General features: G+C 53.3%; 1 protein-coding gene across 1 annotated transcript; it reads left to right on the top strand.

Moving 5' to 3' along the window:
• The first annotated feature begins 470 nt into the window (after nucleotides 1-470).
• Nucleotides 471-13,394, top strand: LOC119089399 (targeting protein for Xklp2 homolog). The gene is made up of 13 exons (XM_037212065.1): nucleotides 471-747; nucleotides 1,126-1,236; nucleotides 4,065-4,216; nucleotides 4,596-4,708; nucleotides 5,207-5,302; nucleotides 6,387-6,522; nucleotides 7,255-7,435; nucleotides 7,757-7,913; nucleotides 8,386-8,515; nucleotides 10,152-10,313; nucleotides 10,624-10,791; nucleotides 11,606-11,824; nucleotides 12,409-13,394. Exons 1-13 carry the CDS (start codon nucleotides 657-659, stop codon nucleotides 12,595-12,597), a joined length of 1,905 nt encoding a protein of 634 aa, XP_037067960.1. The 5' UTR covers nucleotides 471-656; the 3' UTR covers nucleotides 12,598-13,394.
• The last annotated feature ends 13,227 nt before the right edge of the window (nucleotides 13,395-26,621 follow it).

The raw sequence follows: 26,621 nt of genomic DNA, 5'->3' as shown, positions 1-26,621 counted from the left end.
GGGAGCGCATGGCCCTCCTGCTCCCCCCCCCCCCCTTGTTCCTACGCTCATGATTCCCTCCGTTGAGCCTTGGGTGTCCGGGCTGGGATGTTTAGTATTGATCCGTGCTAAACTCCGCCTGTTTTATTACGATTCGGTGCTAAACAGCATCCCCTCTTAGTAAAATTCGTACTAAATTTGCTCGATGACTTACTGGGTTCCTTTCACAGCTGTTTCTGACGTCACAAATATAAAGGTTGGTTCAAATGGAGTATCTTTTTAAAAAATTTTCAAACTTGGAAAACTTATCATAGTTAGAAAGAGGAGTTCACGAGAGCAATCAAAAAGGGAACAGAAATACCGTTAAAACAAGCTTTCCCAAAAATAGCTGCTTGGTACCAGCTTTATCTTTAGCCAGCTGACTACAACAAAAGGTAGGGGGGAGAGATTGGTAACGTCGTCGTCAACTGGTCACCCGTTCCATTTGAAATTTGACCGGTGGTGGGGCACTGTCGTGTTGCTCGAAATCCGCGGTTTATAGACTGTGTGTACCTCACGCATGTCTTTTGGTGCATGATAAGTGAATAAGACCTCTAAGAGAAGCATCCATCCGCTGAGGGGAGAAATCAAGCCAAGAACAAGACCAAAAAGGAGCAAGAACAAGTTAACGTCTCACAATGAACTTGGAATTCAACGCGCCTATGTTTTGTGATTTCACCAATTTCAATGAAGAAGAATTCGAGAACGCTGATGTGGATTCATACTTTGGTGGGTTTGAAGTTGGTGGCAGGGCCACATTAGACCTATTCTGTTGCTGAGCTGCTGGGACAGTAAAGGCTGATAAGGCAGTGTCAGTTTGGTTGCAAACTGGCATTTTGCAATAACATCCCATTTTTCTGCAGGCAAATGTTACAATTAATTTAGTGTGTGATAATCCATCGTCATGAGGCTAACACAATGTTCATGAGTGACATTTCCCATCTGTGTGGAATGTACAGATGTAACCACTTCCGTGCTGCAGGATTCACACATACGCAAATGCATCATATCTGCATCCAGTTAGTTTGATGGATAGCAATGAAAATGACCATTTCAGCTGCTGATTTTTTCATTTGTGTGCCAATTGATGGTTTTCGGATGTCTCAGAGGTGGACCATGAGGCTGAAGTCCACACCAATGCCGACAATGTATGGAACAATGAACATCTCGCAAAAGAAAAGCCCATTCAACCAATTATGCAGGGAAAGAGCCAGGCAGGTAAGTTTGGCACTCTTATGCCATGTGTATTTCATTGAAAGGCATGCCACCTAACTTGATTTTATTTGTTGCTTGTTTGTTTTCATGTTCAATTGTGATGAAGGCCAAGATATTGAGCAACTTCACATTGGTGAGCTGTACTTGAAGCTTGATGTGCTATTGAGTCACACACATTGTCACAATATAGAAAGCTTGTGTACATTGAGAGCATGCCCTAATAGCTTTGTATCCAGCATGGTGATTCCCACAGAAGTTGGAAATGCTGCGGCATCAAAGGTAGCTGAACTCTGGCCAGGTCAGATGGGTTCTGGCCTGTCCTCTGCTGAAGCCAGGGCCATTCCAGGGGCCATTGTAAAATGGGAATGCAGGCTAATCACAGATCTGACTTAGACAATAACCCTGTCACACCGATACTACCAGAGAATGCTTTAATGTAGGATTTGTCTTGGAATGAAAATCATTGAGGAAAAATTGTGTATGATGGTGCAGTTGTGAACTAATGCTGTAATCATTGTGCCATTGTGAACATCACCAATTCGCCATTAAATCCATCAGAAAGATAAGTCATAGGATGCAAGTGGACACAAAGTTTGGAGGGACTCATTTTTTCTGAGGGAAGCTGGGGCGCAGACGTCACGTCGCACTTGCACGCGTGCGCGCCGCCGCACTCCCAATAAAAGAAAGTCACTGCAATGTCATCACAAAGTGAAACAATACTGACAATGGGTAATATCAGAGCCAAAGAAATCTTAGTGTAATTGGTTGTGAAAATGACATGTTTCCATTGGCATACGTCGGGCGACATGAGGCGGCCATGGGAGTAAGAAGGGCACATCAACTTTAGGAGACACCAGAGGAGAAGAATTGTTACTGGGGGACGTCAAAAGTTATATATAACCTGTTCTTGATGTTATGTGAATGGCCTAGATCTCAGAGGCTGCCAGGACAAGCTCTGATTTTATCCTGTAATCCGGCGCAGTTCTTTTAACTCAAAAGTTATTTGCTGCTGTGTATAAACATCAAGTTGATTAGGTGATAATTTAAGAGCCTACAACTTAGAAAGAATGATTATGATGTGGACCAAGCAACCATGCCACTATCAGAAGCGTTTCCAGGTGAGCATAAATCAGTTATTTTTTGTTGCTGCTCATATGTACGACCCCGCTGTCGTGTGCGGGTCCGACTGCGCACTTAGCAAAGTAATCTAACATTCAGGGAAAGTCATCAAAAAGTCATCCTGGTGTCACTATCGTTGCAATCGGTGCGGCCTTTGATCGCGAAGTCGCACAGGTGACGTGAAGGGCATGCCAGGTTCGCTCTCTACGTGCTGAGGCTGCTCTGGGAGCGAGTAAGTAATCATTGTCGTTGTGCACATGCTATAAAGCTCAACGAGGTATTGTTAGGCATAAGAAGTAACTTCGATGCTTCCACTTGTACGAGTTATGCTCCAACATGGCAACATGTGTTCGTGGTGCTAATTCTTACAAGAGAAAAGAGCCGTTGACAGCGCCCACGACTCATGGTTTCTTTAAACCGTTGCGAACAGAATGTTGACACTGCAAAGCTTTGACGCGACACGTCTGGCTCGGACATTTCTGCGCGACGCGCGTTGCGTGTCAGGACTGCTTGGTAGTAGGAACACAAGTTTTACCCGACAGGACATATATTGGCTGGACTTCCTCGTCTATACCTCTGCGTCGCTAATGTGAGCTCCGAGCTCCCGGATGGCTCGGCTGCTGCGAACAAAACGTTACAAGCCACCACCGCCAGACTAAGGGCAATGTTCGAAGGTCAAAAGCATTACGCGCGCTGACAATTGAAACACACTGAAACGTTAAAAAATTACTGATCTCGCCCAACAAAGTAAGGCTGCCGTGCAAAGGTCAAACCCCATATTTTAATTTTTGCCTGATTTGCGTTTTTTATGTCGTCTGATTCGTCTGCGTATGCTGACTTCGGTCATTCAAACAATCAATTGAAATTTTTACGAATTTTCAGCCCTTTCTTTTAGCTACAAGTTTGTGAAAATTTCAACTATTGGTTTAAATATCCGAACGCAGCATGAGAAGACGAATCTGATGACATAAAAGACGCAAGATGGCCAGGAATGAACATATGGGGTTTTACCCTTGGACGGTAGAAGGCTCCTCCCTAAGCTACTTCAATTCAAAGATTGTGGTTACACAGTCACAGTGAGGTGTGCTGCGCAGACACGTGAGGCGTGGAATTTCTCGCCCTGCAATTTTGGCGTCTGCGCGTGTAATTGTCCTGCAAATTCTATCCGCAGCAGTCGTTAAGTTTACGAGTATTGTCAGGGAGACGTTTGGAATATTTTGTCAGCACAGAAAAGGTGGTATATAAGCTTCTCTGGTAGTTTTGGCTTGTAAGGGATAATGGATAAATTTGTGGGGTGTCACACAATGAAAGTTGTAAGTGGGAGTTTTGTATAAGTTTTGACGTGTAACCACCCTGGTGCGTGTAAGACATCGGCCTATGTGAATGCTGCTCACGTAAGCTGCATGGTTACCTACTGTCACACAGGTTATGGCGAGATGCTTCGCGATTGAGTTATAATTCATCCTTTGGCCTCTGTTGTTTGTTGTACCGTTTCTATCCGTCAACCTGTGCGGACCATCCCAGAGTGTTCCATAACTATGCTAATTTAATTTTTCAGCTACTTGAATCTCCTCGGACGATGTTTTGAGTTGGCGCCATTTACGCCGCGGTGTCGGCTTCCAAACTCCCGTAGTTCATCAATAAGCTTTGGTGGCTTGAGGGATTGTCAGGCCCGCTATACCCGTTTGACCGGTGTCCTGATGCCGACGCAGCGCCGAAGAACCTGATGAGCACGCAGTCGCCGATGCGGCCGGCCGGACTGCGTGACGTCACCAACTCGCCGCGAGATGGCGTCCCGCGCTCCCGGCCGCCACTGAAGCGCGCCAACGCCCTCGGTTCGCAGGGAGAGCCGTGCGCTAAGCAGGTGAGTGGCGGCGGCGGCGGCGCACGCTGGCCGCGGGGTGGAGTGCTGGATTATCTGCCAGCGACCATGCAGTTTTTTACAACCTGACGTGGGAAGGGAAAGATAATAATAACGTGAATGCTGCCTCCTTTTAATTTCCATATGTTAAAAGACCGATAAAAGAGGGGCAGTTCTCAGCATTTGGCGCAGACATCCGTGGATATGGACGTCACATTATTTTCACCTACGGTGTAAAACATCGCGTGCATGCCTCAGGAGTCAGACATGGCGAGGCCGTCGCTTGGTTGGTTGCTTCACTCCAATGCCACCCACGGCGGGGGACAGTTGTGCATTATCGGCCCACGGCCTGACGGTGACCGGCTGCCTTCCTGGCCGCCAGTCACGCTCGGAGTCTGTGCCGGCCACGCCGCCGAGCGGCGCCGCCCGTGGCCGGCCGGACACCAGAGACGCGTCGGTGCCCTCGGCCGTTGGCCGCTCGGGCATCCCGACGCCGTCGCGGGGCGGCGCCGGCCCGAGCCGCGCCTCGCCGCGGCTGGCCGCACGCCGCCAGCAGGAGTCGCCAGCAACCAGCGGCCGGCGCCGCTCTGTGTCGGCTGGCAGCGCCGCGCCGCCGCTGCCGCCGCGTCGGCCAACCCCGGCGGCGGCGGCTCGGCGGTGCCGCCCGGCCGCCAGCCCGCAGCAGGCGGAGCAGCGCGCGCGCTCTGCCGGCGGACCGGCGGCGCGGCGCACGCCCTCCAGCGGCGGCCGTCGTCGCAGCATGAGCCAGAACGACGCGGCCCGGCTGCCCACGGCCGCCCGCCCGCAACCGGCGCGGCGCACGCCGTCTGCCGGCGGCGGCCCGACGGCCCGGCGCATGCCCTCCAGCGGCGGCCGCCGTCGGAGCATGAGCCAGAACGACGCGGCCCGGGTGCCCACGGCCGCCCGCCCGCAACCGGCGCGGCGCACGCCGTCTGCCGGCGGCGGCCCGACGGCCCGGCGCACGCCCTCCAGCGGCGGCCGCCGTCGGAGCATGAGTCAGAACGATGCGGCCCGGGCCGCCACAGGCCTGTCCAAGCTGGTCGTGGCCGAGACGCCGAACGTGCTGCGGTGAGTGCCGCCCCGGCCCGCGGTCGAACCGCCACCGCCTCAGCCGGTGTTCGTGCAAGGCTACGCGACGCATGAACGGCCGGATTTTTTCTCGTTGGCGCTTTCACACGTATGTGGGGCTGGGTGCAGAATGTTTTCTCTGATTGTTGTGTGTTTTCAGGGTCATTGTCAGTTAGCATTGCTCGCCCCACATGCGAATTATTGAGAATCGCACGTGTAAAACTTTATACTCTTTTATATTTGTCTACCGGACCTGAGTATCCTCATTCCCTGTCACAAGCCGTCCCTGGATTAACCATGTGAACCTCGCCTGCTTTGGCCCTGTCTTGTTGGGACATGTTTTCTGTTTGAGAGATATCCTGACCCTTCTGTCGCGTGGCGTGACCTGTACCAACCTCCCCCCGCCCGTTGTGAGCTGTCCTTACCTCCCCGGTGTCCGTCATGGCTCCTCGATATCTTCACTGCCCTATGCTGTTTCGCTGGCGCAAAATGACCATTGTGGTTGAAGAGCCTATAAACCCAGATAACTGCGTGCTCTCAGTGCCCATCGTGGGCCGTTCTGGGTACCTTTCCTGACCTGCCCGTCGTGACCTGTCCACACATCCTCCCTGCCGTCGTGGCCTATCCTGACATCCTCCGTTCTCGTTTTGAGCTGTCTCCCGCCTGCTTTGAGCTCCCACCTGCCGCGCGCTTCCACCGCCTGCCGTACCCTTCCGCTGCCTGCCGTGCGCTTCCACTGCCTGCCGTGGGCTTCCATTGTATGTCGTGAACCGCCAGTGACTGTTATGAACTACCGCTACCCATTAACTCCGCTGCATGTTGTGGGCTGCCAGTGTTTGTCATGAGCTACCACTGCCTTCAACTCCCACTGCCTGCCGTGAGCTGCCAGTGGTTGTCATGAGCTACCGCTACCCATGAACTCCCGCTGCCCGTTGGGAGCTGCCACTGTCCTGTGATCGCTCCGCCGCCTATCACGATCCCCCACTGCCCGTTCGGTGCCATTGCCGCCCGTCCTTGGTGCCACTGCCTGTCCTGACCCCTCGGCTGACTTGTGAGCTGCCCTGACTGGCGTGTTTGGCGCCAGGCGCGGGCTCCAGCTGCGCGCGGCCGCACGGGCCGCCGCCGAGCAGGCCGTTGAGCAGCAGCAGCAGGCGCGGCTCGACACACTACGCAAACAGATGGCTGACTACAAGAAGAAGGCCGCGGAGGCCAAGAGACAGGTGATGTCGCTGTGTACAGTGGAACGGCTCAGCCGAGCCCAAGAGATAGGTGACGCCACTGTGTACAGTGGAACGGCTCAGCCGAGCCCAAGAGATAGGTGACGCCACTGTGTACAGTAGAACGGCTTAACGTTGCATTGTTGGCTCAGCTATTGAACCCTTGCACATCCGGCCTTGCGAAGTCATGTTACAGCTGTATATATCGCTACATTCACAGCCTGTGCCTTACATCGAAGCTGAGCACATGATTTGGGCACGGCCTGCGGGTGTCCATTCGTTCTTACGATGTATCATCCAGCGAAGTGCTGCGTTGCGGTCCGAAGCGTAACTTCGACCCGGTGACGCGTGCCACCACCTGGTGTGTGACCACCTCGAACTCAAAACCCGGGTCCGGTCGGCCATTAGCACGGCCTCAGCATGCACTGCGTAAAGACCTGCTCCTGGCGCGATCTCTCCCTGGCCGATGCGGATCACCACCGCTTCGCTGTTGTGTCACGGACCCTCGCATGACATGGTGCGTCAGTGCTGCCGCTGCGCAGTGGCCTCACTGGCGCGGCGCCCCGCTGACACCGCCAGCCCTGCCACGTGCACGCGGCCTCAGACTGGCGAGCGCGATGCTGTACACCGCGCGCGGGGACCGCCGGCTCCGCGCGGTGCCGGGGGTGTGCGCGGAGGTGCGGGCCCGGGTGAGCAGCGCGCCTGACCGTGTGTGCGCCGTCCGTCCGCCGGCAGCCGGTGCGCGCGCGACAGGCGCTGCTGCGTCCCGTCACCGAGCCACAGCCCTTCCACCTGCATGACGAGCGGCAGACTGGTGGCCCCGCCACGCGGTCCACCACCGAGTTCAAGTCCATGGCCCAGATGGTGGAGGGCTTCTACAGGAAGACGCCGCCGCGGTTCCACACGCGTCCTGCTGGTGGGTGCAGCTGTACGCACATGGGAAGATGCTACGCGCACGCTTCCAATGACGTCACACGGTCGATGCAGTGGTGCTATTCATGTGGATCCGTGCTTTCATATCTACTGATAGCGCTTGTGGCAGAAGGTGGCCGCCCTTTGGCCATGCGAGTCAACAGCGTTTTGGAGTCACCTTTGCCTGTGCTTCGGTTTCTGTGATGGGCTGCGAGCCACGTGAGCTGTGGGGGGCAGCGCGATTCGTTGGCATAGGCTGCGTTGCCGGCCGGCTCTGAGCGCGTGTGTGGCGACGGTAGCGGCGCTGACCACTGCGCCGCCACAGGTGAGCGGCCGGCTGGCACCGCCAGCACCGCCGAGGCCGGCTCGCGGCACGTGACCGTCGGCCACACGCCGGCGCTGATGACTCGCTCCCGCACGCGCTCCCTGAACGTGCCCAGCCGGGAGCAGCTGGAGGAGGCCGAGCTGGAGCTGTGCCGACAGTAAGTGGCCTGTGGAGTGCGATGCGGGTTATAAAGAACTGCCGGCAGGGATCGCCCTGGCTAAATGACGCTGTTAACGTTCAACGCCGATAAATCTCAGGCCTCTGTCGTAGCGCTTGTGCTAGTTGGTTGGTTGGCTTGTATATTTTTTAAAACTTTCTTCGAGGAGAGTTTACAATCTTGTAGAATGCGAGGGATAGAGCCTGTTGAAAATGGCACACATTTCGGGCTATTTACGTGTCTCTCAGACAATTGTGCATCCATCTGGCAGATCGTGACTGACGAAACGTGTATTAGCACCCAAAACACCACACGCCTAGCAATAGGACGTCAAAACGTCGCCACACGTGGCCGTTTGACGGCCCTCGGCAGTACAGTGTGGCGCCCGGCGCTGTTGAGGCTGCGCACGGCCCGGTCCAGCGCCGTACCCGTGTCGGCGTACAGTGGTGCAGCGTCGCTCCTCGTGTTGCAGGCAGCAGGTGCGCGCGCGCCCGGTGAACCGGCGCGTGCTGGAGCAGCCGGTGGGCGTGCCGGCCAAGCTGGTGCGACCGGCCACCACTGTCGAGCCGTTCCAGCTGACCCAGGTGGCGGTGAAGCCGACGGTGAGGATCTGGCGTGATCGGTGACCTGGATGTGTCAAAACTCTTGGTTACTTTAAAACTAAGAAATAATATAAACTTCTATACCATGAATAATGTATACTGTCATAATATATGATGATGAGGATACATGTTATAACAAAAAAATAACTCCTAACGGTTTTCAACGGCGGTGATGTTTCGGAACTTCAGTAGTGCTCCGTCTCCAAAGGATAATTGGGTTCTATCCGTGCAGTGATTACGCACCTTGAACACTCCAGGGGAAAGTTATTTAACCCAAAACGCGCTTTGTTACACGAAAGCTCTTAATCACGATGCGAGTTAACATGGAGCTTCCAAGCGGAAATCTTTGATAACATGTGAAAATTCCGTTGCATCGTTATATTTCTGCGCTCTTTCGACAGTTTCATTTGCTGGTTGTTTTCCTGAGTTGGTTTTGACTGGTTGCTTTGATGCGTGTAACATTGTTCACTATAATCTTTGGCATGATTTGCCGGATCCCGTTGGCTGTGCTTATGATGTTCCGCTAAAGGAACGCTATTTTCTCGTTCTGTGTGATACTGCTAGTGCTACTGCTTGTGCTACTGGGTGCTGCTGCTAACTGTTGCTGAGCCCTGCCTGCATATTACTCCGCTATCTCATCAGCCACGTTGTTCGAATGCCCATTGTTGCTAAGCGTCTCTTTCGATCTTTGCTAACTGACATACAGGATTTCCTTCATGCAACATGTTATCATAGCCCTGACTATGAAGGCCCTGACTGTGCTGGGTTTACATGGCAAATAACATGCACTTTAAGCTGTCCCGCATTTGGGTTTGTATAACACTGATGTAGGCAAGACCTTAGCTCCCATCCTGCTAGCATGGCTCCCCGTAGTGGTTTATGTGAAGTATCTGATGTCTGGACCCAAAAGGACCACATCAGCTGCCGTGGTCCGTCACTCGGCACCGTTGTAATCAGCGGCGGAGCTAACCAGCCGCATTGTGCCGCGCAGGCGCAGTCGCTTCCGTCGCCGTCGCTGCAGCTGAAGCAGTGTCTGGCCGAGCGCCACCGCCAGGTGGTGGTGAGTCCGGGATTCCGGGGGCGCCCCGGCCGGCGGCTCGGCTGCACGGGCCAGCGCTTTGTGACGGGCGATGTGCGCGCGCTGCCGCTGATCGCACGCGACGCTGGTGACGAGGCCTCGGCGCCTCGGTGCCGCCGCTGCTGCGGAGCTGGTGCTGCACGCTGTATCGCTGCTGATGGCATTGCCTCGGTAGCCGAGCACAGCTCCGGGGCTGGTGCTGGAGGCCGTGTGGCTGCTGTTCACAGACACGACTGCTGACTCTGCTTCAGCTGGGTGGGCAGTCCCGGGCTGATGATGCCCACCGTGTCGCTGCTGCTCCCATGCGTGGCTTATGATGCGACCCAGAAATTAAGTGCGGCTACAGGAGGTGCTGGGTCCTTTGTCGCTGCTGTTTCTAATCAATACCGCCTGCTCCGCGTTGTGAACCGAGCCCAGCTGCAGAACTGGCTATGGATGCCGTGTCGTTGCCGCTCATGGGTGTCACTGCTCACACCGTCCTAACGAGCCAACCGGGCGCAGCGCCGGTGTCAGCCATGTGTCAGAGCTGAGCTGCATCATCTCCCATCTGCCCCTCAGGAGGCGAAGCAGTCCGATGGTGTGATCCGCGCCAACCCCATCCTGGCCTCGGGCGTGCCGTTCATCCCGAAAGTGGAGCACAAGTCCACGCAGCCGACGCCCTTCAGCTTCGAGGCTCGCGACAAACAGCGACAGCAGGAGAAGGAGCGCAAAATACAGCAGGTGGGTCGGTTGACGCAGTCTGCCTCGGCGGCTGAGCTCGTGGCGAACGACGCCAGCTTGACAACCAGGCTATTTTGTGAGCTTCATCAAAGGTGGCGTGTCGCGGTTGTGTTCTGCCGCTTGACACGCACGTTGAAGTGGCTGTTTTACAATCTATGTGGATTGGGGGCGCGTCGGCCCCTTAGCTTATTTGCGCTTCGTCGTTGGCTTGCCGCCGTGGCCGCACAGTCGGTCACGCAGAAGGGTGTGATGACAGGCTGCCGTCCCGGTCGGCCGTCGTTCTGACGCGTCTGGCTGCGCTGCTGCGCAGGTGCTGGAGGAGGAGCGCCGCCAGCGCGAGTTCCGCGCCCAGCTGCTGCCGCCGCCGTCGCCGCATGGCGTGCCCGAGCGGCGCGCGGCGGCCGCCACCCTGCCGCAGCCGTTCCAGCTGCCCGGCGAGCAACTGACGGCCGCCGCCGCCGCCCGTCGCCAGAAGAAGGTGCGTGGCCGGGGCCGCGCGTCCCCGTGTGGCGGTGTGCTGTCGTCACCCCCTCTCTGTCGGCAGGCGGTCACGGCTGGCTGTGATGAGATCGTCCAACGAGGATATTGCCAGTATTGTCTCGTTAATGTCTCTGAAACGAGAGAAGGGCGCTGGCACTGAACTTGAATGTCATCGCTCGCCATTTCGGGTAAATGTGGTTTATGAAGTTGTGCGACCGACGGTTATTGCGTTCTCCAACGTCAATAACGAACCCAGGCTTTTCCTGTTAATGAACAGGGTGAATGCCCGTGTCTTGGCGTTTCGTTCCACGCTCAAGCCGTTCCGCAAAAGTCGGTATTCAGTATAGCCCACTGAACTGGAACTAGAACTGGTGTACTGGCGCGGTGGGGTCAGGACAATCACTACAAACGACGCTTAGCGACAGCGAGCATTCGAACCAAAAGCATTCCAGCAAGCCTTCGATCAGATTTCTGGCAAATATTTTTGTCTTAATGTTCGCGCAATTTACCTAGTGCGTACCATCAACAGGTAAGTCCATTGAACTCGTTGTGTGCGGGAGTGAAGTGATGCGTCTCGCTGGCTGAGAACTGGCGGGGTATCTGCACATGTAACGGATGTGAACAGGGAAGCTGAAACGTGACAGGGCATGTTGCGCCGACGCGGCTGCCTCCGTCCGTCCGTCCGTCCGTCGCCTGTCTCCAGATGACGTGTCGTGTTTGTATCGGTCTTGTCTCGGCCTCTATCTGCCCTGTGGGACGCGTACGTGTCCGACGGCGGCCATCTAACGCCGGCTCTCGCGCCGCGCCGCCAGCTGGAGGAGGAGGCGGCGCAGCTGCGCACGGCGCACGAGTTCCGCGCCCAACCGTGTACGGTCACCAGCCGCGAGCCGTTCCGGCCGCGGTCGGCGGCGCGCGGTCCGACGGCGCCACGCCCGCCGCAGCTGCACACCGAGCGCCGCTCGACGCGCCGACAAAGCTTCGAGGAGCGCCAGAAGCAGCGTGAGGCCGAGCTGCAGGCCGCCCTGGAGGAGGTGAGCCGGAGGCAGGCGGTCGGGGGATGGTGTCAGCGGAGGAACGGATGGCAGATAGGTGATCGGGGAAGAGACGGCGCGGCTATCACACATGCCGAGGTGGGGAAACGCGCCTGGATATGTTAGACGGCGCCGGGCCATAGTTGCTGGCGCAGAAGGGCTGCAGACCAAACCACTCCGGCACCACATCCTAACACACATTTCCACTATTAAAGCGACTATGGACAACGCTCTTAATGTCAAAACTTGGACAGGCGAGAATGATATGTAGCATTACTTCCACCAGCGGACCGTCCACACCAAAAAAGAAACTGCAGGCCCTTTCACGGCTGCCGCGGACGAACTTAGCTTACTGAACTTACTTCCATAGCTTGCTTCACACCACGCCCGTTAGATGGGGCCACTCGCGGAAGTGTTTTTGACTCCACCCCACCTGCCTCGTGTGTGGTGCAGCTCGTTTTTAATTCACAAGATCTTTCCGTAAGACCTGCTCTGGCTGAGAAGTCCGCGTGTGTCCTACGCCGTGTGCTTCCGGGGCAGCCGACGCCGTCGCTGACGGGGGCGTTGTGTTGGCCGCACGGCAGAGGCAGCGGCAGCAGCAGCTAGCCGAGGAGGAGGAGGTGGCGCGCGCCCGGCGCGAAGCCGTCCACCACGCGCAGCCGGTGCGCCGCTTCCGTCCGGTGCACGTGCAGCCGTCGGACGTGCCGCTCACGGATCCGCGCAGCCCCAAATGGCACGCCGACAGCTCGCGCATCAGCCACCGCAGCGACTGAGGCGGCCGGGACCGGCAGGACCGGGCCACTGCAGACGGACGACGGGGTCCGCAGCTGTGGAGAGGCGTGACCCAGCCAACTGTGGAGAGGCGTGACCCAGCCAAATGTGGAGAGGCGTGAGCCGGCCTGCTCTGGGCGGGCGTGACTCACTGGGCTGTGGAGGCGTGACCCGACCGGCTGTGGAGAGGCGTGACCCGGCCGGCTGTGGGCAAGCGTGACCCGGCCGGCTATGGGCAGACGTGACTCACCGGTTGTGCGGAGGCGTGACCCGGCCGGCCGTGGGCAGACGTGACACTCGGCAGTGTAGAGGCGTGACCCGGCCGGCTCTGTGGAGGCGTGACCCGGCCGGCTCTGTGGAGGCGTGACCCGGTCGGCTGTGGAGAGGCGTGACCCGGTCGGCTGTGGAGAGGCGTGACCCGGTCGGCTGTGGAGAGGCGTGACCCGGCCGGCTGTGTGGAGGCGTGACCCAGCCGGCTGTGTGGGTAAGCGTGACTCTACTCCGCCCGGCCGGACGGCCCGAGTCCGCGCCACGTGCAAACGGACGGAGCCGATTGGGTGAGGCAGCGAGGAGGACGGTGCTCGCTGGAACTGCGAAGACTCATCAAGGGCCTGCGCCGTATCTATGTAACCGCTGTGGTGTGGGCGTGTCAATATGGCCGAGGTGTACATACCGTAATCTTAGCTTCCACGTGACATTATCATGTTTGAGTCGAGTGCCGAGTCGGGACTCGACCCTGTAGTAGTTTTTAGAAAGTGTAGCTTTGGTTGAAGGTTCAATAAACCACATCGTTTCGCGAGACGTGAGTGTGACAAGTCCTGGGGAGAAGAAGACGCTTGGACGTGTCGTCATTATCTTGTAATTAGCTTTCGCAAGCGGTTCCCGCTTGCCTGGCTGCGCGCAGGAGCGTGGCCCCGTTGGCGCCGAAAACACCACCACTGTCAACGTTTCGTGGCTCAATAATGACGACTTCGTGAGAGCTATGCTCCAGCCCTTCTGTCTCCCCCTAGTTACGCCGTGTGAAGTGCAACGTTTCAAAAAATCAGATCCGTTGGGCTCCTTATTGAACAAGAAGTGTGAAAGGAACGGACTTTTTATCGCTATGAGTAGAAGCCAACCATAACCGTGTTACGTGAATAAATTTTGTTGTATGATTGGCATTATTTGCAAACACACCCGGGCGGAGCGCTTACGGTGTCCAAAACCCTATCTTTCCTGTTACTCCGAGGTTTCGCTGGGAGAACGGTCCACTGGCGGTTTTGTCCAGAGCGTTCGGGACTTGCCAGTCAAACCGGTCAGTGACTTTCAACATCACTAACACGTGGCGTGACCCGGATTATACATTCTAGCTTGCACGTCTGCTATCCGGGCGCTGCCCGCGGTTCGTTGTGGGCGTTTCAAAGCAAACGCCTAGAGGGCGTTCAAAGGTGTTTCAAATTTAGTATCAATTCGTTAACCACTAGCTATTGCATCCAGGAAACGCTAGCCAAGAGGAGAGTTCTCGTTATATAAAAGTGTGTTCACTAATCTGTGTCAACTAATTTGACGACAATGTGCGGTGTTTTATCCATCCAAAGCTCGTCTAGACCTCTGTCCGTTTAGCATCCATTCTTCATGCTGTAACAGCGGCAAGTGCGAGCGACCGCCGCGACAACTGCTCGTCATTTTTGAACGCGGTCACCAGTTCCGAATCTCGTGTTATGTTCCTTCGAAGCTTACTTCCAAACAACTCATGTTGTGGAACTCACGTTCTACCTAACGTTTTGGAGCCGTTCAAAACAGCCCAGGCCTTTCCATCTTCCGGAAAAGAGCCTTCCCTATTAATGACCGTGGCAACCAACAACTCCCACGGGAGCAGAGTGCTGAGAAAAGTTAGCGTGGCGCGGCAGCCGGAAAGTTTATCTCCCAATGACGCAATGTTAACATTTCAAAGAGAGTGTCCCCTTTGGGGGTACTTTAAAAACATCCTTAAGTTAAGCCTCAGGACCAATTTCGCTCAAAAATAGCGTTGGGTAGTGCCATCGCACCACGGTCAAGACATAATAGGAGTATCAATTCTTTAAATTATTTCCTAGTCCAAATTACATTGCCAAGGCCTTGCAACAGCACAACGCTCGTACCCAGCAGTCGTGATCGCCGCCGTCAACCGCCGTGGCACCTCAGCTGGCGCGCATAAAATAACGTTCGAGATTGGCCCAGTGGGTGATAGGGGCCTGTTACCGAGAACCACAATGGTTGAATTTTGACAGAGCGTCACTATGAACCATGTGATACTAATATGATGTGATACTAATATAATGTGATACTAATATAAAATATGAACCATGTGATACATGTAAGACTGTCCCACATCAGCATGGGGTTTTCAACTGAACTAGCAATTTTGAAGATCATTCTGTAAGCTGGCCCGGCCCGTAAATGGAGTGTTCCACATTTCTACGGGGTTTTGAACTGAAATAGCCTTCTTGAAGATCATTTGGTGTAGTTCAGAGTCCTGTCATCCTCAGTACTTGCACTCTTCTAGTTTCTGAGCTACACACCCGTGAAGATGTGCAGACTATTTCGAGGAGACTTTCAAGGTCGCCCAGGCTTCCATGACGCCATAATAACGTCGTTTAAATTCCTTCCGTTCCATTGGCCATGCGTAGGTCACGGCAAAGAAAAATATATATGTCGGGTCGCTCATATTTGGCATTCGTGAGCACGATTTCCAAATATGGCTGTCGTCAATTGGCTCTCCATGTTGTGGAAGGCACGATGGCATAACCAAACAATTGCGCATTTAGGAGCATATTTACTAAACGAAGAAACTGTGTTGCCTAAAGCAGCCATTTCCACTTAAAAGTAGACCAATAGCTGTCGGTGAGCTCATTTCATCTAATCTTATGCTTGCTTCAATATCCTGAAGTGAGGAACATCCTTCTTAAGACCTGAAACCCTCAGGTTTCTAAATCACACGTCCGCGAAGATGTGCAGACTACTTCAAGATCAGTTGGGCATGCATGGGGCCATAACGATGCCCCTCAAATTCTGCCACCCTATAGGTCGGGTGGTGTCCCAGGCCAGCCATAATGTCTTTGAGCCGTTCAGATCTGGCGTCCGTGCGCACGAATATAGTAGACGTGAATTGGCTCGCCATCACTGTTGAGCAATCTGTGCAAGCTTCATTCACACATCTCGTTTTGTGCTACATAAGATGACATGTTGAACATTGTTTCTTCACTTGCTAATTATTACGGAAATAGGACTTGTAATCGAGTAGCTGTAGAATAACGCCATAACCGAGTACGGAAATGCAAATAAACATCTTATACATACGGACAGATATGCAACAACATCACGATGAAGGACCAAAATACAAGCACGTGATTTGGTGCAGTGAACACGTTCAGCACCGTCACTGCCATCTCTCGGCGAGTTTGAAGTACAGCATGTGAGTGAAAGGGTGGCAATTTCGCTCTACATTTCGCAATTTCGGCTAGTTTAGCGGCACCTCAACGTCATTCAAACATTCCATGACATGATAAAACGATGAAGTATTGAGGAGCATAGCTACAAAATAAATTTCGTTGTCTGGAACAGTATTTGTGGAAGTACATCAAATGTTATAGGTGAGCTTATTTCATCATGACGGATGTTTGCCTCAATATCCTCAAATGTAGAATGATCCTCCAAACCGTGATGAAAGTTGGTGCAACTGCTGCCACAGCCGACACACCCGACGTCAGACATTTCACTCGTGGCCACTCAGTGTCCAGGTCAACACTACACTGATGCATCGAATGCTGATAGCTCAACGCTATGCTGACATATTTCGCGTACACAATAACATATCACTATTATCAACACTACATGCTTACATTGCCATCACTGACGAAAGTTTCCATTCAGTTTGCCATTAAGCATCTGCGATTAAGATTCCAGCTAATGGTCATTTTCGTGGCGTTTGTTCGCCGCTGGCAATAAACGGCCGTGACAAGCAATAAAGGACAGCTTTCATTCATCGGTGGATCGCGTAGAACACTGGCGGCTATCACCAGTACGTACGGAACAATGCACCGATTCCCCGTGCACGCCGAGTGTCCCTGGAGGAGACGTCTGCGCTCTTCCGCACCACCGCTGCACACCAAGCGGCGCCAGACGCGGCCCGATCTCGTCTCTTGCTATGTTCTCGCCTCTGAGCATGAATCACTCAGAGTTGCAGCCAGCTGCACTTGCAAGCCGACGAACTATCAGGGCGCGCTATGCATGTACGCGGCGCGCGCGCTGGCTGCAAGATCCGGCCGCCGGGCGCCGCTTTTGCGGCGGCCGGCGGACGATCGGCGGCCAGAGCCCAGTGCGCCTGCGCCAACAGTAGGCGCGCCGCTCGCCGCCGGCTACCACGGTCGCGGCCGACCGTCGAGCGTCGGCTGGCTGGAGTGGTGTCGACGGCCCGACTGCCGCGGTCTGGGGGACGGGAGGCCCGGTGAGTGTGCGGCGTCGCCGGCGCCGAGCGCGTCGCTGGGTACACATCCGGCAGACCAGCCGCGGTCCCGCCGGCACTGGCCACGGGCGCATCTGTCTCATGGCCCTCCCCGGAATGGGACGCCTCTGTAGCGCATCAGTGCTGTGGTAATGATGATGTTGAGCTTTTATGGCGCGGACTACCATGGATATTTTGCGCCCAGCAGTGCTTTTGATCAGAAGTCAGGGGATATAGGTAGCTCACCAGCGGCGTTTATCGCGTGCGCACACATGCGTGCACGCATGCTTGGTAAACATGATCAGTGTGACTGACTTAGCATGTTTCACGTCCCCCCAAACCTTATGGTATTCGTGCTTGTGTAATGTGAGACCCGGACGTCCTGGGACCCATCTCCGGTCTTTGTGAGACAGGGGGCTGGACCAGACATGTGTATACGGGAACGCGACTGCGGCCCAGTTACGCCGCGGATGGCTCACCACGCCGGGACTCTGTCTGAGTGAACGTCTGGGCCGTATGCGCCAATACATCGCGGCACTGGTACCGCACCCGGACGTGCGGGCTCATCAGCCATCTCCCGCGATGCCCGGACGTGCGGGCTCATCAGCCACCTCCCGCGATGCCTGGTTTTGTAGATCGCCCTTTTTGGGCTTGCGCCTGGACTGTTTGCGCATGCAGACATCAGTTTGCGGGAAAGAGTCACAGCGGCTAGAAAGTCCCATACAACACAGTTTCTCACTAGTTGAACCGACCGTTAAGATGCTCGAAGCGAATCATAACCAGACTCACGTGTTTGGGGGACTAGTGACTTTCCTGGCATTACCAATGGCCGTTGTTCATGCCTCGCAGAGTTCTGTGTCCGTCTGACATGAATAAGGACAGGACCGACACATTGTTTTCAATGCAATTGGACCTGCTAAAAGGGGTTTTCTAATTCCATTTTCCCAGAATGAGCAGGAGTAGGAAGTCCTTATTTCAAGAGCATGTGTTTTGAACTGGCTCAATCACAATGCATCTTGAGCAACTGAGACACTTCCACTTTTGAGCATTGTCTTCGCCCGCAGTACTCCGGAGCAAAACACTTTAGCGCCACTGTGCGGTACTCACCTCTCACTGGGGCTTTAGCGCCACTGTGCGGTACTCACCTCTCACTGGGGCTTTAGCGCCACTGTGCGGTACTCACCTCTCACTGGGGCTTTAGCGCCACTGTGCGGTACTCACCTCTCACTGGGGCTTTAGCGCCACTGTGCGGTACTCACCTCTCACTGGGGCTTTAGCGCCACTGTGCGGTACTCACCTCTCACTGGGGCTTTAGCGCCACTGTGCGGTACTCACCTCTCACTGGGGCTTTAGCGCCACTGTGCGGTACTCACCTCTCACTGGGGCTTTAGCGCCACTGTGCGGTACTCACCTCTCACTGGGGCTTTAGCGCCACTGTGCGGTACTCACCTCTCACTGGGGCTTTAGCGCCACTGTGCGGTACTCACCTCTCACTGGGGCTTTGGCGCCACTGTGCGGTACTCACTTCTCACTGGGGCTTTAACGCCGCTGTGCGGTACTCACCTCTTACTGGGGCTGTGCTTACCGCCACTGTGGGGTACTTACCTCTCACTGGGTCTGTGTTTAGAACAAAGCTTCGCAAGATTATTGCAGTATAAACTGAACGCTCATCGAAAAGGAAAGATACCAAATGAATTGGTAAAATACTCCACAGCTTTCTACGTGTTCAATTCATCAATGAGTTTTCGGTGGGCCGAATCCGCTTAAGGAAAGTTGTAGCGGGGGAAGAACCATTCCATAGGCTCCTCTCGATATCACTATGTCCCCAACTCAACCTCACCTTCCATCCCGAGCAGCGAAGTAGCTATGTGTCTCGCACAGAATTGGCCAGTCCCATACTTGTATATGGTCTGGAAGGAGCGTGGGATGCAACACATTAACGAGTGCAGTTTTCTTTGCAGTACGACCAGGCTGGCTGGACATATGACGACATTCCTAGCACCAAATGAAAAGGGCGTGTTCTCAAACCACTTTCAGTAGTCCTTGAAAACACCAGAGCGCTTACGAGAGGTTTTGGAAAGCGTTGCAAAAGTTGCATAATGTTGCAAGAGCTTGCTTGACGAATCCAGATAGCGTTCTAAAAACACCCTCAGTATTCTCGCTGCGCATTAAGGATGTTGGAGACGAATTTTCAAAATTGTTGCAAAAGTTTGCAGAAGGTTGCAAGAGTAATTTACGGCAAAACGAAGCGGCATAGAGATCCAGGATCACTTCCATCCTCATTCTCAGGGCGCGCTCACCCCGCTGTAGCGCTACATAGTCACAAAGTAAATCGGTGAGCGTGTTCATGCTATAACATTCGTGATTCGAGATGGTTTCCGCGCGCGCCCTTAGGCTCCTGGTTTGCTATCATTGATCGCTATTGGTGTGATTGGTGATTGGTAACGTTTGTTTGGGACAGCGTTGCAAATGCATACAAATGACGCGAGAACGGCTAGACTTTCAATGGTGACAAGATGAAACTGGAACCCTTAGCCGTCGTCGGGGAGATGGTGTGTGCAGGGACCGCTTGAGGGATCGCAAAGCGAAAGCTATACAGCTCCAGCAGCTATCGCCGACACCAGCGGCCCGAGCGGCACTATCACGAGCGCGCAGTGCGGCGGAGGGCTGCACTTCGGAAACCGGGCTCGTCCCTGATTCATCCAACGGAGACCAAACATGCGCGCGCCATTGATTTCAGAAGTGGGGCACTCCTCTCTCATTTGCGCCATTGTTACGGTATCCAGTATGCAGCCCTTTCGAACTGGATCCCAACATGCGGCATTTCAGCGCTTGGTAATCGTGGGCTTGAGAATAAGTGCGCGCCATTGCTGGAGGCACCGTTTACGCGTGGGACGACAGCTCAAGTGAAATTACTGATGGGCTGTTTTCCGACGTTTGTAAATGTTTCAGCCGCTAAAGCCATCATGTTTTCTCGCTGATTGTAGGCGGGTGCGGCAAAACATCCTTCCGTTGTCATGCTCGAGCCCGCGGCCTGAAGCGCGTGCATGAGTGACGGCCGTGCCAGCACGGCGCCGTCGGACGCTGCTGCCTTGAGTGCTGAGATATCGCCGGCACCGGGTCACGGTCGGCTCGGCGCCGCTTCAGCCCGCTCCCACAACCCACGCCCGTTTAGACCGCGTACGTCACGGTCGTGCAGTTTCGCCGCTGAGGCGTGACCTCATGCGGACGGAGTCGGGGATGCTCTTGTGAGCGCGCGCAACGAGACCGTCGCGTACAGCACGGGACAGCTAGCATAGCATAACATATCACGTAATACTTGGTGTTTAAGATTTCCACACACACTCGACGTGAGTCTGGAGCTAGCTTGTTGGAGGCATAGCTGACGATTGCGTATTGATAAATGTTTTGTTGCGGGATGCCACAGCGCAACCATTCATAGCTGGGGTGCGGATACAAGCTCAACACCAATTCGCATTGGGTTAGGTTACTTTTGTGCCATGTGTGCACAAAAGTATTCACTGCATTGTGCCAAGCAGTGCCATACCTTTGTGATTTCGCCTATAACATAAACAGGGGCCATTACAAGACCGATTGTTATTGGTACAACCATTGTGGTGGTTGAGATGTATTTTAAGAACACGTAGGACGCAATCGGAAAGGACCTGAAGCGTTATTTATATCTTGCGCTGAACGCATCTGGTACCGATGCTGCTCATGCATATATCGTGCCTCGAACATACTGTAGATACTGTAGATACTGCAGATATATATATATATATATATATATATATATATATACACTGTAAATACAGCCCCTTTTCTTTGAAATCCCGGTGGACATATCAGCACCTTGAGGATGTTTCCCGTGCTCGAAAATGATACGCCCAGCACGGCTGCACATTTTATGAAAGAGCTGCCGCAGATGTCTCCGCCGTTTGCGCTCATCCCAGCATGCTCTTCAAATGACCTGCCTTTGGTGCAGTGAGGTAACGCTGGCATCTTTCACGACGTCAATAGCATGCATCATTGGCGTAACCTGCTGTTGGCAATGGCCGGCTATGATGGGTGCGATCGTCCGGGCGCGCGGCCGCCGGCCGCACGTACCGCCGGGACATGTCCGCTGATACAGCCCAGACGAACATCGATCTGGCAGGAGCGGGCTGCCAGCGCCCGGCCGCTGGTCTCGCTGGCACGCTGGTCACGCCCCGACAGGCGCGTCAGCCGGAGTACGGCCCCCGGTCGGGCAGCGCGCGCCGCCGCTGGTCTCGCTGGCACGCTGGTCACGCCCTGACAGGCGCGTCAGCCGGAGTACGGCCCCTGGTCGGGCAGCGCGCGCCGCCGCTGGTCTCGCTGGCACGCTGGTCACGCCCTGACAGGCGCGTCAGCCGGAGTACGGCCCCCGGTCGGGCAGCGCGCGCCGCCGCTCCGCTAGCGGCAGCCGACTCCCAGCCGCGCCTCTTAGTACGCACTGCCGTCCGGGCGGTTGGGTTTATGTACATGCCCGTCCGGACTGGTCCGCTTCCGAGACGTCCCTCTCGCACTTACGGAATCTTCTATATGCTGCGTCATCGTGGTTTCCGCGAGACAAATAGGAATGCATGGGGATGGGAAGAGCTGTGGATGACGGTTCAGAGCTGATTAGCGTTCTGACTACCGGAACAATGCTGGTATGGCTCAGGCGGAGCGGTGTATTGTTCTGTGACGTGGCACGTGTCAGCCTTTTGCGGTGCATGGACAGCAGCATGCCACATGAGTTGTGCTTGAACACGCCTTAGCGGGTGCGCTCTACGCATGCGCTTGGTTGCCACGAACATATGCCTATACGCCAGCGGATCATATATATGTTATATATACCCCTTAGCGGATGCGCTCATATAATATGCATATCTCCACAAACCGTTTCTGCCCATATAGGCCTATGGAATTGGGGGATTGGATAATAAGGCAGCAGTATAGTTATGGAGTGTTCATTGGGTTGGCCACATTGGCTGGTATCTTCTGCTTCTCACGTATATTTATGGCTAAGCTGGCTTATGGATTTTTCCAGGCCATGTCATTAACTCACCTCCGTATCCTACGTATAACCACTGTTAAGACAGAGACGTAAAGACAACTGGCCAGTAAAGAGCCACAAGGACCCATCGACGTTGGCCTTCCTTAGGTTTCGTACACATCTTCGAAACTAATCTTACCACCTGACCTCCACGAACTTAGCTATGAATGAGATCTTTAGACCAATAGGACTTGTCCAAACGGTTTTTGAATGCTGCTAGAGGGAGACTTCGTACAAATTCGTTTCTCAGCTGTTGAGGAAACTAATTCCACGCTGAAGCATCGAAGAGAGGAAGAATGCTGAACAAAGCCTTTGTGTTATACGGACCTTCACCCGTGACTAAGCAAAGCAAAGCACAAGGGGTACGTTCCCCCTTGGTCGCATTAGGGCATTTCTCGGTGACAGCACATTAATTTGCATGCCTGCTAGTGTGCCATGGGAGGCTGATTGTCTCCCAACGTCCCAGGAGTATTGCCTGGTAATGAGCAGGGACACGTATGAGTGCTCCAGGCATTATCTGGTAATGAGCAGGGACACGTACGAGTGCTCCAGGCGTGATGACATGCCCAGATGGCGTGCTGCACGGCAAGCGAACAGCTGGTGCAGGAAAGTTTCCTCAGCTGGAAATTGGAGTCTGCGCGAAACGTCTAGTATGTTTCAGTGTCTTAAAGCTACTGGAGTGCATGATGCATGGTGATGATCCAAGTGGTCATCATATATGATTTTTTCACCAACTGTGACAGGTTATCTACCTAAAACCTGTCGCAACCTAAATTTCAGCCAGCCTGTTGTCTACCTATAATCTGTCGTAACCTATTATATGCTATGTCTCGGTAGAATCGTTCACATTGACAGACACTTTTTGAAGGGCTTAAAAAGTTTGATAACAACAACAAAGCGTCCTTAGCAGATTTCAACGCGTTTTGTTGAACTCCATATACATATGATCAGCAACATGCGATTGTAGACCATTACTTCCACTAAAGTGACGAGTTTGTGTTGCATGTTCTTATGTCGAGATGCGCTTCAGCCTTTTCACATACATAGCCAAAACCCTGCGTTTAGAACATACAAACGGGTACATTGCTTTTATGGTGCATTGGGGGACTCCTCGGGAGATCTCGAACTCGACAGTCCCCCTCCCCGAGAGCTCGCGGCGGAGCGGTGACGCGCCTCTCGATCCCACTGATATCTCGTCTTCCCCACCAATGACAGCTGTATTCAGATGGGATTTCTGTTAATATGGGTCCAATATTTCCCAGAGACTCTTGACTCCTGGCATCAACGAGAATGACTCAACGTGTTGCGGAGCCGTGAAGGCCGCCAACTGTTCGGAAAGCTACGGATGGGGGCCGTGAAGTGGGATGACGGTGGTGACGTGATTGTTGCTGGAGCAGTGCAACTACGCAACACCTCGCGCATTTCGTCCATTATCGACTGCCGAGTAGAAGCCAACTGTTTCCAACACTAAGGCTCTTCTAGGGTTCGTTATTCTTTGCAGAACGTTGCACCATTCACAGTGAGTGGAATGAAATAGGAACGGGGCGGTATAACCCTAGAAAGTCTCCAAATTACTTAACGTTAGTGTTGAATTTATAAATGAATTGAAAAACAAATGCCATTATGTAGCATTGTTCTGTTTAGGTATTGGAAGCGTTGCTATTTGTCAGGACATTGCGCCGCATTCGCTATCGATCAGCACTGAAACAGGAATGAATGTTTATGCCAGATTAACTTTTTGTATTTCCTGGCCAGTGCTTGTACGGATGTTTTTGTGACGACTGTTGAGAGTAATAAATTGCGCGGCTCAACATGGCAAAACCTGAAATGGATCAGCTGGCGTTCAGGATAATGCCTGAGATGGAGCCGAAACTTGAAATGTGTGATGGGTTTTCTTAGCTTTAAACAATAAAATGCATTACGGTGAGGGCGAATTCCTCGTTACCCAATTTCGAAAGGAAACCACACCACGCTTATGTTTTGCAAAGTAAGTTGATAATTAACGTGCCCTGGAAACTACAGATAATTTGGCCCTGCCCGAGCGGCGGATCCAGGGGGAGAGGCTATAGGGCTGGGGCCATGGAGGCTGGGGTCGTGGGGCTGGAGACGTGGGGGCTGGGGCCATTGCGTCCATGGTCCGAAGGGGCTCCAAAATCCCATGGTGAAGGGGCACCATTATCCTCATTCTATCTATCCGGATCTATCCTCGTTTTATTTTTAAGAGGCATCACATTTCAGGGGCACCTCAAAGATTCCAAACCTTTATATTCAGGGGAAACCATACTTTCAGTTCATTTGTTCGAGGCATTTCGGCCTGTTCAGGCCATTTCACGCCTAGATGATATTATTTCAAATTGGTGTAACTATGTATGTGAAGAAAACGGTACGTTTATTGACGTCTGCAACGCTTGAAGCAAGCCGGTAAGTCTGATAAAGTTAAAGGCAATGTTAAGCAGTTGAGGATGGTCATCGCCAAGGACGTTTTTTAAAGAAAATTTACCAAAAATGGATGATCGCACGGCTGACAGTGAGGACCAGAGTGACCTTAGTATATGTAACTATGTGTGAGTGTAGTGTGTCCAGTTCGTAGACGGGCCAACACCTTCTCCTCCAGACGGCCTTTATCGTGTGCTGATAGTCAAGGGGTAATGCCTGGTTTGGTATCATGAAGTTGTGTTTTGGTAGTATCGGTCCATTGTCGTAGCCAATTTTTTTGTCAGTATGCGAATCGAATGTTTTGTAGATGCGTGATCGATGGGGATCTCCATGATGTGAGGGGCTGTCAAAGCTTCCTTGGCTAGTTGGCCAGCCCGTTTATTGCCAATGATGCCTGTATGTCGTGGAATCCATAGAAATTTGATATTCATGTCCTGTATGCGTAATATATGATAGAGATTGACGGTTTTAACAAGGAGGTGATGGGTGAGGTCTGGGTCATTAAGAGATTGTACAGCTGTCTTCGAATCCGAATCAACTCACTATTATCTTCGTTGTATGAGTGCGTTGTTGCATATGCTGCAACGCAAGAAAAAGAGCAAATAATTAAGCCAAGTATATTGAGGTGCCATCCGGTAACCGACAATTTTTATGGTTATGTTCAGTGCAAATAAGTGCACACCTGGTGTGGTTATTCGCCTTGGAGCCATCGGTGTAAACAAAACGGCTATTTTGATTGTTGGAAATTAGACGATTAAATATTTGTTAAACATAGCTTGTCGTGAAAAAACGTTTGGGATCGTCAAAAAGAAACAAAACTTTCTGGGGGGTTAACTTCCATGGTGGTACTATTGTAGCAGGCGTCACGAAACAAGGCGGTAAAGTAAACTGGAGAGTGGTACAGTAGACAGCGGTTCGGGGATGCTATTGTAAGTCCTGAGCGACGCTCTGTCGGTCCTACGTAGTTATGGTGGATGTGAGGTAAGATATCTATGGATTCAAATGCTGGATGGCTAGGATTTTGTGGCACTTTTATTACGTACCTCAATGTGTGTTCCATTCGTCGGGGGGCAAGAGGCATGACGTGAGCGTCCACTTCAAGCGCTGAAATCGGTGAAGTACGCAGAACTCCTTGGGCAACTCGCAAAACATTTTTGTACGGTGGATAGTGGTTTGAGAGTGTGCTGGCTGCATTCTGCATATACCACGGAGCCATATTCAATGATGGGAAGAAATAAGGATTTGTAAAGACGTAATAACGTCTGGCGGTCGGCACCGTATCTTGACCCGGAAATGCATCTAAAGCAATTTAGTCGCTTTAAGCATTTGAACCGAACATGCTTCACGTGCTGTCGCATAAAAAATCTGGGGTCAAGCACGACGCCAATAAATTTGAAAGACGAAACGAAAAGAATGTAATGTCCATCTAATCAGGGCCGAAAATTGGGAGTACCACGTATATTTCTGCGAAAATCACAGCTGCAGCTTTTGGAGCGGAGCAGCGGAATCCGCGCCGTTCTGACCGCTGCTGCACCTTGTTTAGGGTGGCGTGGAGCCGTGGCAGCGAATGTTCATATTCAGCGTCCTAGCACCAGATCGCGCTATTGTCTACAAAAAGCGAAGAAGAAATACCCGATGGTAATGAGTCAAATAAATCGTTTACCATAAAATTAAAGAAAATCGATGAGATACAGCTCCCTTGTAGAAGGCCGTTCCCTACATGGTGAGTGTCGGAAACGGCGGATCTGCATCTCACACGAAATGGCGTGATGCCGGAAAGAAACCCAGATATAAAATCAGATAAGGTAATGAATGACCTTTAAACCCTAGCTGATGGAGTTTGAAAATCAGTGCAGGTTTAAAGACCACGTCCTAGGTTCGGTTAATATCCAAGAATAAAGCAGCCGTGTGGTGTCGATGTTTAAAGGAACGTCTGATATCAGTTTCTGGTCGGATGATGTGGTCTATTGTACTGCGTCGGTGTCGAAAACCACATTGATTTTTTTGTAAGCAGGCAGTCTCGTTCTGCTCTCCAAGAGATTCGCTTCACCACCATCCGCTCACAAAGTTTT

The sequence above is a fragment of the Pollicipes pollicipes genome, unplaced genomic scaffold, assembly GCF_011947565.3.
Source record: "Pollicipes pollicipes isolate AB1234 unplaced genomic scaffold, Ppol_2.1 Scaffold_3087;HRSCAF=3621_pilon_pilon_pilon, whole genome shotgun sequence".
Taxonomy (NCBI): Eukaryota; Metazoa; Arthropoda; class Thecostraca; order Pollicipedomorpha; family Pollicipedidae; genus Pollicipes; species Pollicipes pollicipes.
The sequence above is the reverse complement of the archived record's forward strand: the minus strand, read 5'-3'. Positions and strand labels throughout refer to the sequence as shown.